Source organism: Lagenorhynchus albirostris, chromosome 9 (genome assembly GCF_949774975.1).
Source record: "Lagenorhynchus albirostris chromosome 9, mLagAlb1.1, whole genome shotgun sequence".
Taxonomy (NCBI): Eukaryota; Metazoa; Chordata; class Mammalia; order Artiodactyla; family Delphinidae; genus Lagenorhynchus; species Lagenorhynchus albirostris.
Genome location: NC_083103.1, coordinates 10,371,082 through 10,389,222, shown reverse-complemented (window position 1 = coordinate 10,389,222; position 18,141 = coordinate 10,371,082). Strand labels below are relative to the sequence as shown.

The 18,141-nt window shown below is 53.4% G+C and overlaps 1 protein-coding gene across 1 annotated transcript; it reads left to right on the top strand.

Annotated features, from left to right (window-relative positions):
* Window positions 1–9,577: 9,577 nt before the first annotated feature.
* Window positions 9,578–16,839, top strand: ZP1 (zona pellucida glycoprotein 1). The gene is given in 17 exon segments (XM_060159991.1): window positions 9,578–9,638; window positions 10,195–10,313; window positions 10,518–10,772; window positions 10,959–11,079; window positions 11,559–11,746; window positions 11,819–11,901; window positions 13,541–13,615; window positions 13,617–13,672; window positions 13,764–13,953; window positions 14,013–14,029; window positions 14,032–14,060; window positions 14,063–14,138; window positions 15,636–15,649; window positions 16,132–16,224; window positions 16,313–16,349; window positions 16,352–16,423; window positions 16,685–16,839. Coding segments are annotated over 17 exon segments (1,641 nt in total).
* The last annotated feature ends 1,302 nt before the right edge of the window (window positions 16,840–18,141 follow it).

Here is an 18,141-nt window from a genome sequence, read left to right as displayed (position 1 = left end):
GAGTGAGGTGTCCTCATTCACAAAGCATCCAGCACACAGTAGGTACTCATAAAAATCAGGTTTCTTCCCTCTTGGGGAAAAATGGGTATAGGCTGCAGGGCAAAGGCAATACAGCTTTTATTTTAAATGGGCTGCGAATTCCCTGGAAGTCCAGTGGTTAGAGCTCCACGAGCTCACTGCCAAGGGCCCAGGTTTGATCCCTGGTCAGAGAACTAAAAATCCCACAAGCCATGTGGTGCAGCCAATAATAATAATAATAATAATAATAATAATAATAAAATGGGCTGGACTCAGAGCCCATGGATGAGATGATTGAACTGTACACATTTGCATGGACCTGTTCCCTAAGTCTTCACTCGTGTTCGCTGACCAAGATTCCTGGGACCTTTCCTCCAACCTCAGCATCCCAGCCACCAGGATACTCAAAACATGTTAAGAACTCAGTACCCCCAGATCAGGGCCAGGGCACCCCCATAGGATTGACTCCACAAAACTCTTCCATTTTGGTACAGACTTAATACAGGGCCTGGCACTGGATACATTTGCTGACAGACTGCAATCCTGAGTGAAGAATGTGAGGGGGAAACTATTGTCACTGTCATCCAAGACGGAGGATCAGTAAGAGCCTTGATTAAACAAATCAGTAGCACTAGGGCAACGTCCCCTTTCCTCTTAGTGACAGAGGGTCTCCGTCTTCTGAAGACAAGTGCCTACAGCCCTCCCTAGGTAGATGTTTCCGTTCCACTCGGGGGAAAGTACCTTCATCCCCATCCACCCCCCTCCACACCCAACCTGCTGAGCCATAGACATCCTCTAAGGCCATGCAGGCAGTGGAGTGTGGCAGGTGACCTTGGGCAAGTAACTTCACAGCAATAAAATATGAATTTTTTTAAAGGTGCTCCTTCTGCACGGTCCCTGCCCCAAAGTGGTGCACAGGCTGCTCTTTGGACTTAGAAAGAATCCCCGCTTGGGAATTCCCTGGCAGTCCAGTGGTTAAGACTCCATGTTCCCAACGCAGGGGGCATGGGTTTGATCCCTGGTCGGGGAACAAAGATCCTGCATGCCACGTGGTGCGGCCAAAAAAAAAACAACAAAAAGAATCCCTCCTTTCCTCCTATAACATACCTTAGCTCTAGGGCATCAGGCTTGGGGTGGGGTCCAGCCCTCCTCCTGGCTCTCAGCCCTCCCTCACCCCCTCCACCAGGTATCCTTGAGCAGTGAACACTCTGCACAAGCCCTGATGGCAGCCCTGCTCACCTGCAACGCTCACTCCTCTGCCCCTTCCCCCAACCCTCATTTCCAATCCTGTAATCACTGTGGTGACTGTCTCCCAACCATCCCCAAGGACAATTTATGAAAAGTTACTAAAACAAAGGAAGAAAGTACTCCAGACGAGCAGCGCCCTAAGGCTTTTTCTAAACAATGAGGCAGGGATGTTGTTCCTGTAGGGCCCTTGGCTGCACTCCCACGTGTAAACTGCCTCCCACACAAGTCCCTCAGGCTCCACATGGAGGCGGCCTGGGCGGGAAGGAGTTGGAGTTGGGGTAGGAGGTGGCACGGGGAGGATGTTCCGCACCAGACACTTGAGAGAAAAAGTCTCGTGAGCCGTGGGGACTCTAGGCTGGGGCTCCCTGGCTGAAAGCAGAGGACAGGCGCCTCCAGGAGAAGATGCGATCAGAGAACCCTGCAGAGCCCCTCGCAGTGTCGGGCGGGCACTGTAGGCAGGAGGACAGCCAGGCTGCCAGATGGGCCCGTGTGGCGCTCGGAGTCCGGAGGAGAGTGACGTGATCAGGGCCTTGGCAAATAGACCAGCCAGTCCCACTTTGAATGTGCCTCAGAATCTACTGGAGGGCTTGTGACGTCCAGACTGCTGGGTCCCCCACCCCTAGTGCGTGCGATCCAGAGGGTCTGGGGGTGCGGCCTGGGCATCTGCATTCCTGGCAAGTTCCCCAGAGCATGCTGATGCTGCTGGTTTGGTTGGGATGGAGAACTCGGGTTCCTTGCATCTGGTGCACTCGGAGCGGGGAGCGGCAGCTGGGTCCTGGTGGCACTGGGGGGGGGAGGGGGGCTGTCCAGTGACCCCCCCCCCCCCAGGACCTGGAGAAAGATGCAGCCACCCCAGAGCACAGGCCATAGGCCCTGAAGCACAGCCTTCTCCATGGCTTGCAACTTGACATCAGAGCCTGAAAGAGCCAAAGTCAGGTCTGTCTCCCCATCAACCACACGTACTGCCCTGGAGGAGACGAACCAGGGTTCTGCTGCCTGTGGGAACTGTCCAGGTTCTCAAAGAGCCTTCAAGTCCTCTCGGGATCCAGCACACCGGCCACCAGTCCCTGCCCCATTCCTCTCGGCTCACCTCCAAGCCTCTGCACTCGCAGCTGCTGCTGCCTGGAATGCCTCTTCCCTCCCCCACTCATCTTGCAAGACCCCTTTCTTTTTTTTTTTTTTTTCTAACATCTTTATTGGAGTAGAATTGCTTTAGGATGGTGTGTTAGTTTCTGCTTTATAACAGAGTGAATCAGCTATACATATACATGTATCCCCCTATCTCCTCCCTCTTGCATCTCCCTCCCTATCCCACCCCTCTAGGTGGTCACAGAGCACGGAGCTGACCTCCCTGTGCTATGTGGCTGCTTCCCACTAGCTATCTGTTTTACGTTTGGTAGTGTATATATGTCCATGCCACTCTCTCACTTCACCCCAGCTTACCCTTCCCCCACCCCGTGTCCTCAAGTCCATTCTCTATGGCAAGACCCCTTTCTGTGATCATCAGTGTCTCTGGGCTCCCAAGAGAATGATCATGGCATCAAGTGTGTTTAACGAACAGTCAAGGGAATGGGCCAACTACTCCCCAGCCATGGGGCCAAGCCCAGGAGGGCTTTCTCCCTCCGGCCCTGCCTTAGGAAGCAGGCTTTCATGTTCATTTCTGTCCTCTTTAAAGAGTCAATAAAACAGGAAGTGAGATGCACAACAGGAAGCAGGTGAGGCATGCCCTGGAACCCTCCAGCTTCCTGTACGTGGGAGGCCCTGGAGTTGGCCACACAAAGCAGAGGGGCAGGACCCCACATGACACCTTGCACCGGGTGGAGCACCCTAATGCCACCATCACCCACAGGTGGAGGCTTAGCTCCTCACATGGCCAATAAGCCCCTCAGTGATCTGGCCCTGCCTGTGCCTCCACCTTCATTTCTGCTTCTCCCTAGTCACCTCCTATCATCAGTCAGCATTCGTCACTGCAGCCCCACACCCTGTACATACCAGGCTGTTTCTGTCCCCTTGTGCTGTTTGCTCCCTGCTGTAGAATACCACTTCCTCCCTTGGCCTCTCTGTGAACTCCTATTCATCCTTCAAAATGCTGCTCAGAGGTTACCTCCTCTGGGAAGACTTTGCTGAGCCTTTCAGACCCTACCTCCCACACCCCTGCCTCTGCACCTCTGCCCTCCATGGTAACTTTCACACAACTGTTCCCCACCCTTATCACGAGCAACTGGAGGACAGAGACAGTTCCTATTTTATCTCCTCATCACCAAAGCCAAGCAGAGGGCCTGACATGTGGGAGGGCTCTCAGTGAACGTTTGCTGCACAGTGTGAGTCTCTAGTATTGGAGATTAGGCCCAAAAAGAACCCCCAGTTCCTCACGGTGACCAATCCGGGTCCACTGTTACTCATGGCCTGATGCAATTCTCCCAGACTCTGTTTTCACCTGTGGTGGGTACAACCCTGGGGACTAGTAACTCTCTGTTATTATTAACTAATAACTTTTCTCAGACCCACATGTATACCAGTTAATCCTCACCAAAAAATATATACATATATATTTTTTATATGCATTACATATATATGCTGCACCCAGATAATCCAGGATGGTAGGGACTGTTATCTTACTCACTCCCAGAGAAGAAAACAGAGAGGTTGAGTGGCCCAGGCAAGGCCACTCAGCCAGTGGGCAGAAGAGCTGGAACTCAGAAGCACGTGCTCCAGGGACTTCCCTGGCAGTCCAGTGGTTAGGACTCCATGCTTCCACTGCAGGGGGCATGGGTTTGATACCTGGTCAGGGAACTAAGATCCCGCATGCCACGTGGTGCAGCCTAAACAAATAAATAAATAAGTAAAAAATAAATAAACCAGGAAAAAAAAAAGAAGAAGAAGAAGGTGCTCCAGCACCAGAACCCAGCACTTCCCAGATGACTGGACTCTCTGAGGTTCATTGTCATCAGCTCTGCAGGATAAGTAGGGCTGACTTTCTGCTGTTAAACATGGTCCACGAGCTCCGGGAAGCATCTCTGCAGCCAGCAGGATCCACAGGTGTTACCAAGTCCAAGTTCGTACTGTTTGCCACGGGACAGGCCAGTAAACTGAGAGACCAATTGTTGGGGCAAGGCCTAGCGACTTATTCAGAAAGCCAGGAGACCAAGAAGATGGTGGACTTGTGTCCCAAAGGATCATCTTGCCTGAGTTAGAACTCAGGCTTCTTTTATACCAAAAGGTGTGTGTGTGTGGGGGGGGGGGGTGTAAAGTCGAACACTTCCTGGTTCCAGCCAGACTCCAGAGGGGATGTGTTAATTTCTTCTTTCCTACAGCCATTCACAGGTGGGCTCGGTCAGGATGTTTCCTGTGAGCTAACCAAAGGGATTTTAGCTTAACACTCATTACCTGGGTGGCAGGGTTCCCAGAGATGGGCCATTATGTATAATTGAAGCTTATAGGCAAAATCCCTTTAGTGATTAACTTGTAGCAAAAGCAAAAGAACACAAAGGTTAAAGTAAAAGAAACAGATCCAATATGGAGTCAGATTTGTTCTTCCCCATGACACAGGGACCATGGCTAGGGCTTCCCCTGGGTCTGTCTGCAAGCCCCTGGGGTGAGGTGACCTGCTTCCTGCTGGGTCCCGTACATGCTTTGGTCCCTATGATTTTGTGTGGGGTTTTTTCCCCATGACACCAGCTGGGTGGCCTGCAATTCAATTCTGACACTATCTCCACGGAGATATAACATCAGATTCCACAGGGTAAGGACTCAGTCCTATAAGACTGTCCCCTCCCCCTACTCAGACACCAATCACAAGTCCAGGTGTCACCTCTTCTTCTGATCTGAACTGGCTATCCGTCTGAGGTTCCAGACCCTCTCCTTGGGTTTGATTAATTTGTTAGAACAGCTCACAGATCTCAGAGAAACGTTTTTCAGGAACAACCAGATGGAAGAGATGCCCAGGGTAAGGTGTACGGGAGGGGCGCAGAGCCTCCGCGCTCTCTCGGTGCTACTTTCTCCATATCTCCACATGTTCACCAAAGTGGAAGCTCTGAACCTCGTCCTTTGAGGGTTTTATGGTGGCTTCGCTACATAGACATGATTGATTGAATCATTGGCTGTTGGTGATTGACCTCAATCTCCAGCCCCTCTTCCCTCCCAAGAGGTGGGGAAGGGGGGATGTGTTCTAATCCTCTAACCATGTGGTTGGTTCCCTTGGCAGCAAGCCCCCGTCGCTAGGTGCCTTCCTAAAGGAACCTCAACAACATAACAAAAGACACCTTTGTTTTCCTCTCCTCCCAGGAAATTCCAAGTGTGTTTAGGAGCTCTGCCAGGATGGGGACAAAAACCAAATATATATTTCTTATCATAAGTCACAGTATCCCGTTCCCCGGCAGCCTCGTCTTTCCAGCCTAGAAAGGCCCCTTCCTCCACTGGCACCCTCCCTCCATCCCTGGCTTTTATTAGCAGAACAGATTGGGTGAGAACTTCCCTGATGGTCCAGTGGTTAAGACTCCGCACTTCCACTGCAGGGGGCACGGGCTTGATCTGTGATCCCTGGTCTGGGGATTTCCACCGCCTTGTGGTGCAACCAAAAATAAACAAAAAACAAAAAAACAGATGGGGTGGAGAACTGACATGGAATTCTCAGAACCTCAGTGACTTTGACCTTATTTTTTTTTAATATTTATTTATTTATTTCGTTGCACTAGGTCTTACTTGCAGCAGGCGGGCTCCTTAGTTGTGGCACGTAAACACTTAGTTGCATCATGCATGTGGGATCTAGTTCCCTGACCAGGGAACAAACCTGGGCCCCCTGCATTGGGAGCGTGGAGTCTTAACCACTGCGCCACAAGGACAGACCCTTGACCTTATTTTTAATCCCACTTTACAGTTTCAGAAACTCAAGTCCAATTTTCAAAAATCAAAAGGACTAAGTTTAAAAAGGTGAGAAAGAGATAAACAAACTGAGGTTTAGAAAGAGGCCAAGAGGGAAGCCAAAGTTCCAAGTCAAGTCACCCTGATCTGACCCTCTGTCCTCAACCATAAAAAATTATGGTGGTTTTCATCACTAGCACGTTCAAATGATTACCACATGCAGATTGTTCTCAGTGCTTTACATGGGTTATTTATTTAATCCTCAGAGCAACCCTACAAGTTATGTGCCCTTATTAGCCCCATTATACAGATGAGGAAATGGAGTCACCAAGCCGGTAGGTGACTTTCCCAAGGTCTCTAGTGGGTGAGCATTGGAGCTTCAGGCTTGAGGCAGGAGATAGATGGGCCCCAGGCTGAGCAGCCAGAGTCTGTTGCCTGCGACAGATACTCCAAGATGAGGAGCAAAAGAATAGCCCTTAGCTATAGCCCTGGTGGCGCAGTGGTTGAGAGTCCGCCTGCCGATGCAGGGGACGCGGGTTCGTGCCCCGGTCCAGGAAGATCCCACGTGCCGCGGAGCGGCTGGGCCCGTGAGCCATGGCTGCTGAGCCTGCACGTCCGGAGCCTGTGCTCCGCAACAGGAGAGGCCACAGCAGTGAGAGGCCTGCGTACCGCAAAAAAAAAAAAAAAAAAGAATAGCTGAGCCGTGCCCAGAAAAGAGATAAAAGACCAAATAGTCCTCATTCTTGAAGTCAAGGAGTCCTTCCCAACTCTACATGTGCAGAAAGGCTCCTCAGAGGTCAAAACGGAGGGGGCATCATCTCATAGTAAGTGATGTCATCCTACCCATAGCTCTCTTCACTAGAATCCATCTTGGCTAAGAGATGCGTGTGCACACATGGGAGGACTCTGAGATAAACTAAATACGGCCTCAGAACCAGGCAAAGCAAGATGATTGGCCAAAGGAAACCGGGAAGGAATGCCCCATATAAGTGATTCAAACTATCACAAGGGCATGACTCTCTCTCTCTCTCTCAGCCCTCCCGTGTGTTTATCCACACGTAACCCTTTTCCTCCTAATAAACACTTTACTTTTTCACTACTTTCCATCTCTATATGGAAATTCGTCTCTACACAGCTGATGGGCTTTGTAACTGGCCACTTGTCCCTTGTGGTCTAGTGACTAGGATTCAGCACTCTCACTGCCGTGACCTGACCTCAATCCCTGGCTGGGAACTGAAACCCTCCTTCAAGCCGCTGCAGGCTGAGGCCACCCAGCATCGGGCAGATGAGCTCTGGTGCCCGTGAGTCTCTGCGAGAATGTAGAGTCATGACCAAGGTCTCAGGGCCCTCTCTCTCCAGGACAGCTCAGCACCACTTTTCTCGAAGGCATCCTTCTGCCCTTGGCCATGAGGAAGATCCCCTGCTCTTTCTCTGCCTTTCCAGGGACTTGGGAGAGACGCCTTCCTCACGAGTAAGGTCCGTGATCCATTAGAAAACACCTCTCTGAGTATTATCTCATTCCATGCCTATTTTACAGATGGGGAAGGTCCCTTGGCTCCTGAGAGATGAATGCAGGATAGAATCCAGGTCTCTCAACTCCTCTGTCTGGTGTTCTCCCTGGCACCTAAAACCCCCCATCAGGGAAAGCTCTCTGTTACAATAGAATGCGAAGCAATGTATTGACAGAAGGAATGATGGATTGGAGAACCAGCACACCAGCGGGTGAATGTTTGCTGAGAGGCGGGATAATTAAGTAGTCTCAAAATATCTCCCCAGAATATACTTTCTATTTCCAAAGAGAAACACGGTAGCTGTAGAGTGGAGAAACCTGGCCAACCCCATCTCACCCAGTGATCAAAGACCTATCAGCAGTAATAGGACAAGCCGTACGATGACCTCTGGTTTGAATGCAATTAGAAGGACACAACATCACCTCTGGGGTGTTGCTGCCTGTTATGGGTTGAACTGTGCCTCTATTCATATATTGAAGCCCTAATCCCCAGTGCCTCAGAATGTGACTGTATTTGGAGATGGGGTCTTTAAGAAGTGATGAAGTTAACATGGGGCCATTAGGGTGGGTCCTAATCCAATCAGACTGGTGTCCTTAGAAGGGGAAGAATTTTGGACCCATGAAGAGACACCAGGAGTGTATGCGCACATGTGAGGGCTTAGCGAGAAGGCGGTCACCTGCAAGTCAAGGGCAGAGAAGCCTCAGAAGGAGCCGAACTTCTGACACCGTGATCTTGGACTTGCAACTTCCAGAACTGTGAGAAAACACATTTCTATTGTTTCAGCCACCAAGTCTATGGTATTTTGTTTTGGTGGCCCTAGCAACCCACACCACCAAAAATGCATAAACTGCGTCTAAGCAGGGGGAAACACGAGACAAACCCAAATGAGGGCCATGCTGCAAAATAACTGGCCTGTACTCCTCAAAAGTATTCACGCTATGAAAGACACAGACAGAGGGATTGTCCCAGATTGGAAGAGGCCCAAGGACCCTGACCTTGGACTGGACCTGGCCTGGGAAAAAATCTTTCTCCTTTGCTGTAAAAGCATGAGGACAATAGGTGAATTGAATAAGGTTCATAGCTTAGACAGTCGTGTCATACCAAGGTTGAATCCCTGATTTTGATCTTTTAACTGTGGTTGCTTGTTTTTTAAGAAATACACACAGCAGTGTTCAGAGTCAGTCACGTCTGCAACCAGCTCTCTCACGCTATAATGGAAGAAATTGCGTGTGTATGTGTGTGCGCGCGTACATACAATCAGAGAGAAGGTGAGCGCTGAAACAAATGTAAAAAGAAGTTAACAGTGAACGTTTGAGGAATCTGGGTGAAGGATATCTGGAACTTCTTTTCAGTAAGAATGGAAGTATTTCAAAATAAAAAGTTGAAAACCTCCCATCGTCCCGCAGGAAGGTCACCTCACCAGCCCCTGCCCCCCTCCAGCCACATCTCCTCCCCTTCCCAGCCCAGCTTAAGTCCGATGTTTCCCCACCTCTCTATGCCCTGTCCTCCCCACCCCCCAAATCCCCTCCGCTTCGGCACAATACCGCTCTCCCCGACGGCACCCCCTGTGCCCACTGGCGCCTCTGCTTCTGCTCAGGCAGCCTTCCCTCCAGAAACTGCCCTGCCTCTGGGTTCGCAGGCTCTACCTGCTCTGCTCCCAGGGCCCTTAACACACAGAGCTTCCCCCACCTCGGCACTAACCGCAGTAAAAGTTGATCACTACCAAGTGTTCAGTCATTGTCACAAATGACTTATCACCCCCAGTATTTGTCTCTTTCAGTCTCCCGTCACCCTGCGAGGTAAGCAATATCAACCCCAATCCACAAACGGGAAACCGAAGCTCAGAAAAATGATGTGTCCCAGGTCACAGCCAGAAAGTGACCAGGGGGCTGGACTGGAACCAGACTCTACCTACCAGGCCACATGCTCTCCCCGCTGCTATGAATTATAACAACCTGTGGGGACTAACGCTGGCTGAGCTGGGCTCCTCCAGACCCTGCGGTAAGGCTTCCAGGAGATGAGGACTGAGGACGGGGCCAGCCCCTCCCTCGGAGGACGGCCCCTGATGAGCTAATACAAGCAAGGCTTGGGACCCTGCTGGGCGCGTGGGAAGCGCCCCTGTCTGTGAACCAGGCTGGTTGTTGTTAATAGACTTTATTTCTTAGAACTGTCCCAGATTTACAGAAAACCTGAGAAGATAGCACAGAGAGTTCCCATATACCCCACACAGCTCCCCCTGTAATTAACATCTCACGTTAGGATGGTACATTTATTACAATTAATGAACCAATGTTGACACATTGTTATAACTAAAGTCCATTTCCTTAGCTTTCACCTAAGGTCCTTTTCTGTTTTAGGATCCCAGCCAGGAGGCCACATTATCTAATTGTCTGTTCTCGTTGTTTGTTATGGGCCCTTAATCCCGCAGGAGACCTCTAGGAGGTACTTCTTCTCCTGAGTTGGGAGTCTTCTCAGCAGAGTCCAACGGCCTCTGGCTTCCCCCTTCAGCATCCGTGACTCCTTCCCTCCATCCCTGTCTCCCCTCCCCCCATTCCAGATGAATTTGGGAACCCGTCTGAGGTGAACAGCTGCTCCATCTGTCATCACGGGTGACCGCCGAGCCCCAGGGGCCCGTCTTTTTCTGCCAATTACAAAGACTGCCATGTGCTGGAGAAGGTAGGGATCTCACCGCTCTGGGGGAGACCCCCGGCTGGGAACCAGCTTGCCCTAACACAGTGTCAGGCTAGAGAGGCCCCTCCAGGACCAGGGACACATCGGAAGCCAAGGCCACTCAGCGGGCTGGTGGGTGAGGAAGGCTAAGTCCTGGGCACTGATCCTTCCTCTGCCCGGATGCTGCTCCCATCGCCCTCTCTCCTGTAGGCTGGGCGCTCCCACCTGAGGGTGTTCGTGGAAGCTGTGGTCACTCTGATCATCTGTCCCAAACCTGATCACACCTGGACTCTAGACTCCCACCTGGCACCACCCACCACATTCTCACTTCCTGCCCCTCATCCGCATCCCCTCCGCCCTACCCCAGAGGACAGCTTAGCCCATTTAACCCCTGCCACCCTAGCTCGACCCCAGCGGGGCACCTTGGAACACGGTGGGGAGCCGCTGACAAGCCAGCTTACGGAGGTACGGAGGAGTCCTCCGTGTGCGCACACTCTGTCAGGAGACTTCCTGAGGATCGGGGGACCTGACAGCCCTTTTCTGGGCTCTACGAGGCCACTGCCCTCCATTCTCTGGAGGTCTGCAGCCCATGTGGCTCCTTCTCATGTCCTCACCGCGCTTGTCGCCAGCCCTAGGTACCCTCTGACTCAGGAACAGTGCCAGGTGGCCTCCAGGCACATCCCCCGCAGAGTGAGAAGAAGTTCAAAGGAAGCCCATCAGCTGGCTGCTGTCATGACAACACCAGAGGGTCCCTGTTACTATGGCAACACAGGTGCCACTTTCCAAACCAAGCAAGGCCCTTGTCCCCTGAATGCTGAAGGAATAGGAGGGCTTCCTCCCCCACCCCACTCACCAGTGATGAAACTGCTCCGCACCCCGTTCCCAGGAGAGCCTGGCCCCCAGAATGGACCGCAGAAGAGATCTTTAGACGTGGTGACCACCTGCCCCAGCCTGATAACAGTTAATCTGTCTTTACATGTCCCCCTACCCGTAGATCTAGAACATTCCAGCGTGGATGATAAATTAAATGGTGACCCTACTTTTAGAGGGTAGTTTGCCTGTCTGTTGCCTGCATGAGAAAGTCTGGTCTGTGAAGGCTTTGCTGGAGTTACCACTGCAAGAAAGGGCAGTGAGAGAAGCCAGGTCAGCCCTCAAATGCTGACGGTCGCCCAGGCCCTCCCCATACCGTGTTTATGATGGACCCTGAACCCCAAGGCACTGACCCTCCTCTTTGATCTGCCTTCGTCCCAGTGACGGTCCAGTGCTTCAGAAACAGTCACTTCGTCCTGGTGGTGTCCCAAGAAACAGCCTTGGTGTGCAGGACACTAATCGATGTCCAACTGGTCTGCACCGCCCCCCAGCTGCTCCCCAACCAGGAGGCGGGATCCTCCGTGGTCTCCACGGCTGGCCCTCTCACCTGCTGTGACACCACAGTCCAGGTAGAGTGGGGGCCACACTGGTGCCCATGACCACCCCCTGGGAGGGCCTCGCCCAGCTGTCTCTTCCTACAGGTGGACAGCATCCAGCAGAACCAGTCGGTGTCCAACATCGGCATCTGGATGGGGCCACACGGTTCCATCGTGTGGGACGGCGCCTTCCTCACACAGGCTGGGCCACGGGCTTGGGTGTGAAGGGAGCACAGGCTTTGGAGCCATCTGGGGTCACGGCCAAGCTCTGCTATCACCCACGGTGTGACCTCGGATGACTACTTACCTCTTCCCAGCACCACCGGCCCCCCAGGCCGGGGCAACGCCTCTCAACCAGAGCTGATGTGAGCATTAGACCGGGCCTGCCCACGCCTGGCAGGCGGAAGCCACAGCCGGGCCTGAGAGGCCCGGAGTCCTCGAGAGCCCTCACCTTTATCCCTCCAGGAACTGAGCTGAGAAACCAAGCCTCACAAGCTGAAAAGTCCCCTTCCAGGTCCCAGGAAGAAGCCAAGGCTGTGCCTGACCGTCGCCACCTCCTGACCTCAGAGGTTACAAAGCCGCAGATGAGGCAGGAGATGGCTGGGGCTGAAGCCCTGAGGGTACGGGGTGGGGTGGGGGCGGAGCTGAGGGAGAACCCCTCACTGAAAGGGGCCACCGGCACCTGCTGACTCAGGTGGCAAAACAAGCCAGGAACCCAGCATGCCAGGGGGTAACCCCTGAGGACGTCTGAGCTTGTCACACCTGTCTCTGAACCCCAGGCGCCAGGCGCCAACCTCAGCCTGAACTAATATGGTAACCACGGGGTGTAGGAATTCTGTGCTTGGCACTGAGTGGGTTTCCAGATGTCTTTTTTTCCCACCCTTCCTGCCATGAGGGCTGGGGCAGGCTGCTGGCGTAAGGATTCAAATGTCTTTTCCTTTAAAATGTTATGTATTCCCAGGGGGACCGGGGACAAATCTGTCACGCTTTGGACATCAGGATTTAAAAGCTACGGGAGCTAGCCAGAATTCATCACAGAAGGGAAGCGTACGGGGAAACAGCTGTAGGCCATCAGGAATGAGCTGGAGGGCCCCGCAGAGGAAAGGCCTTCCGGTCGGGGTGGAATCACTCGTGTGTACTGACACCTTCTTTGTGCCAGGCCCTGGTCTCCATTGGTAGGACGTCCTCCCCAAGGGCACCGGCCCAGGCCCGAACCCAGGGCTCTGCCACAAGTAGAAGTGAAGGTCGAGCGCTGAGGAGCTGGGGTAGGGTGGGTCAGCTCTTCTTGAAGAACATCTCCGGGTGCCGGCGTGCCCCTACCCCCACCGGGTGTGTGCAGTGCCACGCAGGCCAGCCAGGCGCACGGGACCCAGTGGCAGACCCGCCACAACTGCAAGGACAAGGATGACCTCAGCGCGCTATCTCGTGACCTCACTTGATCCTTAAGCACAGCCTTTGGAGGGAGGGGGTCAGCGCCATTGTGCAAATGAAGAAATTGAGGCTTAGGTTAACCGGCCAGTAAATGCTGATAAGATTCAAACCCGGGTCTGTGAGATGACAGAGCTTTCCGAACAGGGTGGGCATCTGTCAGCCCCATGGGGCTCCAGCCTTTCCATCCAGAAGATGGCCTGGCACCGCAGGCTCGAACTGTCCCGAGAAGACAAGACGTGGTGGGCAGAGGACGGGCAACGATGCACATCACCCAGGTGATTGCAGGGAGCATCCATTCCCCACCCTGGACCAAGCCTCGTGTGTCGCATCCACACAGTACAGTGATCTGGATGCGCTGATTCTGTGTCTTCTCTCCTCCATCCTCTCCACCTGGGACTTCAGGCTTCACATCCACTGTGTCTTCAATGCCAGTGACTTCCTGCCCCTCCAGGCGTCCCTCTTTCCTCCCCCATCCAGCCACTGTGACCCAGCACAGCCCCCTGAGGCTTCAGCTGCAGATCGACAAGGGTGAAGGGTACGGTGTCCCTGTGCTTTCTCTACCCACCCCCACTTCCCAGACATACAGCCAACTGAAGTTCATGAGCCCCTCTCCCTGCAGACAAGGCTTTTAGTTCCTACCACAGGGAGGGGGACCACCCCACTGTGGGGCTGCTTCAAGAGTCTGACCCCATGGAGGTCTGGCTCCTGCAGAGGACAAACCCCATTCTGGTCTTGGTGCTGCATAAGCACTGGGCCGCTCCCAGCGCCAACCCCTTCCAGTATCCTCAGTGGCCCATCCAGTCGGATGAGTGGCGGTGGTGCTGGATCTGCCCCTCCCCTCCCACTCCTTGACTTCTCTCCTCCCCAGGTGTCCTTTCGGTGACAGCTCAGGACCTGAATGATGGCCTTGGAAGGGTAGCTCTGCCCTGCCACTCTCACTACCAGTGCTTCACTGTTGCCACCTTCGCCCCCCTGGACACTGGCTCCTGGAGGGGCTGCGGGGGACCACTCAGAAGCATGTGTTCTTCCTGCCTGCTCCCCGTCTGCTAAGCGGGGATGAGCGGGTCACCGAATCCCTCCAGCCCCCTGCGAGCTAATGCGGACAAAGGTCCCCGGACGGGGCTTGGTCTTCCTGAGTGCTGTGCAGGGCAGTGAGCCCCGACCTGCAAACCACTCCAGAGGGAGGAAGGAAAATGCCGGATCGTGAAGGCAATCAACCCTAACCTGAGCCAGGCATGGTGCTCCAGAGTGGCCTCACTTCTGACTCTAGAAATGATGTGTTCAGCATAATTCTGCTTTGAATTTTATTTTAATTCATTAGTTTTATTTTTGGCCGCGTTGGCTCTTCATTGCTGCGTGCGGGCTTCTCACTGCGGTGGCTTCTCTTGTTGCGGAGCTCGGGCTCTAGGCACGTGGGCTTCAGTAGTTGTGGCATGCAGTCTCAGCAGTTGTGGCTCGCGGGCTCTAGAGCACAGGCTCAGCTGTGGTGCATGGGCTTAGTTGCTCCGCGGCATGTGGGATCTTCCCGGACCAGGGCTCGAACCCATGTCCCCTGCACTGGCAGGCGGATTCTCAGCCACTGCGCTACCAGGGAAGTCCCTCTGCTTTGAATTTTTATAACTCAGCTTCTGCGGAAGGTAAGTATGGATACATTTAGGATCTTCTACATATTCTATAAATGGCACCACAGGCCACACACTACTGTTTAACTGTCGTTCTACTGAACAATATAAATTTTTCACCTTAATATAGACAGATCTCTCTCTATATATATATTTAAAAAATATTTCCCAGTCTTTTTTTTTAAATTTATTTTTATATTTATTTTTTGACTGTGTTGGGTCTTCATTTCTGTGCGAGGGCTTTCTTCTGTTGTGGCAAGCGGGGTCCACTCTTCATCGCGGTGCACGGGCCTCTCACTATCGCGGCCTCTCTTGTCACGGAGCACAGGCTCCAGACGCGCAGGCTCAGTAGTTGTGGCTCACGGGCCCAGTTGGTCCGCAGCAAGTGGGATCTTCCCAGACCAGGGCTTGAACCTGTGTCCCCTGCATTGGCAGGCAGATCCTCAACCACTGCGCCACCAGGGAAGCCCTCTATATATTTTAAATAGATGCATGACATTCCATCAGATGTAGACAGATGTCACTGGTTAGCACCTGGGAGGGTAGCTGAATAACCAGCTCAGCTGCATGCCTCTTCCTGAGCCAAGAGACCCCCGCCTGCTGGATGAAGGGGTACCTGTTGGTTACGCTGCTGGGTGCCGGTTCAGGTCAGTTCCTCCTGCTTCTACTCCTTTTTTTTTTTTTAATTTATTTATTTATTTATTTTGGCTGCGCCAGGCCTTAGTTGCAGCATGCAGGATCTTCACTGCGGCACACATGCAGGATCTATTTCCCCGACCAGGGATCAAACCCGGCCCCCCTGCACTAGGAGTGTGGAGTCTTACCCACTGGACCACCAGGGAAGTCCCTGCTTCTACACCTTTTGGGAGCTGCCCGTGGCTTTGTGTTTCTGGAAGCCATGGTAACCCACCCCCCAACCCTGCCCCCCAGTCATTGGTCATTGAGGGCCAGGAAGAGAGGGCGCTAGACATCTGCTCTCCTGCTGCCCAGTTAACACCACGTCCTCGGAATCCCCTCTCCCCATCTGTCGGGTGGCAAAGGGAGCAAGTCGGCCCTCCCAGGGGGACTCTGAAGGCCGGGGCCAGGGCTCTACACGGCAGAGCGGCTCCCTCCCGCAGGGTCTACTACTGCAGACGTGAGCCATCCAGAACGAGGGAGGCACAGATTCCAAGTTGGGAAGCAGCACCTATGACTCTGTAACTCGTGGGACTTGGGCTGGTCAGCATGCCCAGATCTCTTCCCTCCTGCCTGGCCGGCAGCAGTGTGGACCTGGGCTGGGTTCCAGACGCCATGTCCCTGCCTCAGTGCTTCGTGCCCAGGGCTCTAAGCCAGCCCCATGCCTTGATCTTATCCTCATCCCGCCAGGTTTACTTCCTTTGTGGCACCTCTGCCTGCTGCCCCTCAGGGCTAAAGACTTACTCGACCACATGTAGCTCTGGGGCTGCAGGTCAGTCCAGGGTGGAGGACAAAATAGGGGGGTTCTTTGTTCTTTCATGTCTGCAGGCCTGTTCCTGGCTTCTGAGCCACGTGGGGAGCAGGACGGCAGTGAGCCTCAGGTCACCACAATGACATTGCCAGGCCCAGAGCATGGTGAGCTCTCCCAGGCCACTGGGCTTTGAGGATTCCTACAGGTGGGAGTCTATGCTGGGGCCTGCAGGTATGAGGCTGTGGGCAGGCCCCTCAGGCCTTGGCCCTCCAGGGTGCGCTGACAAAATGGGGAAGCTCTGGCTATCGTGAGGGCAGGAGATGGTGTAACTGAATTCATTGGGGAACTAAGCGAAGCTAGCCGGGGTCCACCTCATCTGCAAAAGGGCAGCTTCAGCTCTGCCCAGTGTGATTACCAAGGGCTGGGGTTTGGGGAGAGTTGGAGGGGCCCTTGCCCAGCCCTGCCATCCTTCAGATCCCTTTTGTCTGGCAGGTTCCACCATGAGCTGCAACCCAAGACCTCGCCTCTGGGGAATTCTTTTGCTGTTGGCTGTTGCCCTGGTCCGAGAGGTTGGCGTCTTTGTGGACCTGAGCCAGGCCAAGCCCAGAAGCTCCTGGAAGGCAACAGAAGGTGAACAGGCTGAATAGACCCTTGTTTCAAGCCTAGTGAAAGCAGGTGTGGAAAAGCTACTTGTGGTGACTAGGCAGAATCATTCTCAGCTTAGACACTTGCGCTTCAGAGTCAGCTCTGTCCTTCCAGAATTGCGGCCTCTATTATTGGGTAGAGTCCAATGCCTCCCAGGACTGAATTTAGGAGACTTTGCCTCTCCGCAAGGAAAGGCAGCGTTCCAGGCAGAGAAAGCAGGACGAGAAGGTAGGGGAGGTCAACTCACGGCAGAGTCAAAGAACAGCAGTAGCTGGGAATCGGGAGCCTGGCGGGGCTAATGGCGGGTGAGGGCTTGTCACCTTCTCACAGCCACAGGAGTTCTGACCGGGCGTCCTCGAAGCATGCCACCATGCCATCATGGATGAGGCAATCCAGAGCTCCCGGGGCCGAAAGAACTAACCTTGACTTGAACAAGCTCCTCCCAGGCCCCCTCGAGCCTCCCAGCCTCCCATAGAGGATGCTGGCTACTCCTCCCCTCACCAGCCCCCCTTCCCACTCACTTGGCCCCTGGGACTGGTCCACACAGGGATGGTCGGCACAGGCTGAATGGCGGCCTGTTGGCCCTGATGCTGCCTGATGCCATAGTAGGCACGGCTGCCAGACAGGTCAGTACCAGTGCTGGCTGTGCTGCCAACCGTCTGCTCGTGTATGACACGGACCTTCATCTCTGACTTGTTGGTCTGGAAAGGTCTTTGCTGCCGTGTAGAGCTTCTAGGGTGGGAAAGGTAACCCAACCTAGGCGGAATGGGCTGGGTGCAGCTGGCTGCTGGAGAATCTGGTGGGGAAGTGAAACTTGGTTTCAGATACCTCTCTGGCCTTTGGTAGGGCGTGAGTTAGAGAAGTGGCGTAAAGGGAACCACAGTGCTTGAGTCAGGCCCGTGGCCTTGACACCATGCAGGCACTCTCCAGCCCTGGCCAGCTCCATCTTTTCTGTTTTCAGGATATTGGTCGAATACAAGCCAAGCTATTTGATTATAACCCTGGCTCTGCCTCTTACTAGCTGTGTGATATTGAGTTATTGAACTCTTCTGGACCTCGGTTTCCTCATCTGTAAAATGGGAATAATACCTATCCCCATAGGGGTGTTGGATAAAATGAATTAATAGATAAGAATCCTTAGAATAGTACATAACAGCCAACATTTACTGAGTACTATTAACTACCAGAATTTCTCCTCCTCCTGCCCCAAAACTAATGCTTACCTAAATTTTTTTTTTCTTCCCCATATGAGGACAAGCTTATAGCTCAGGATGAGGAGGGGCTAGGGGAAGCAGCTGCCTTAG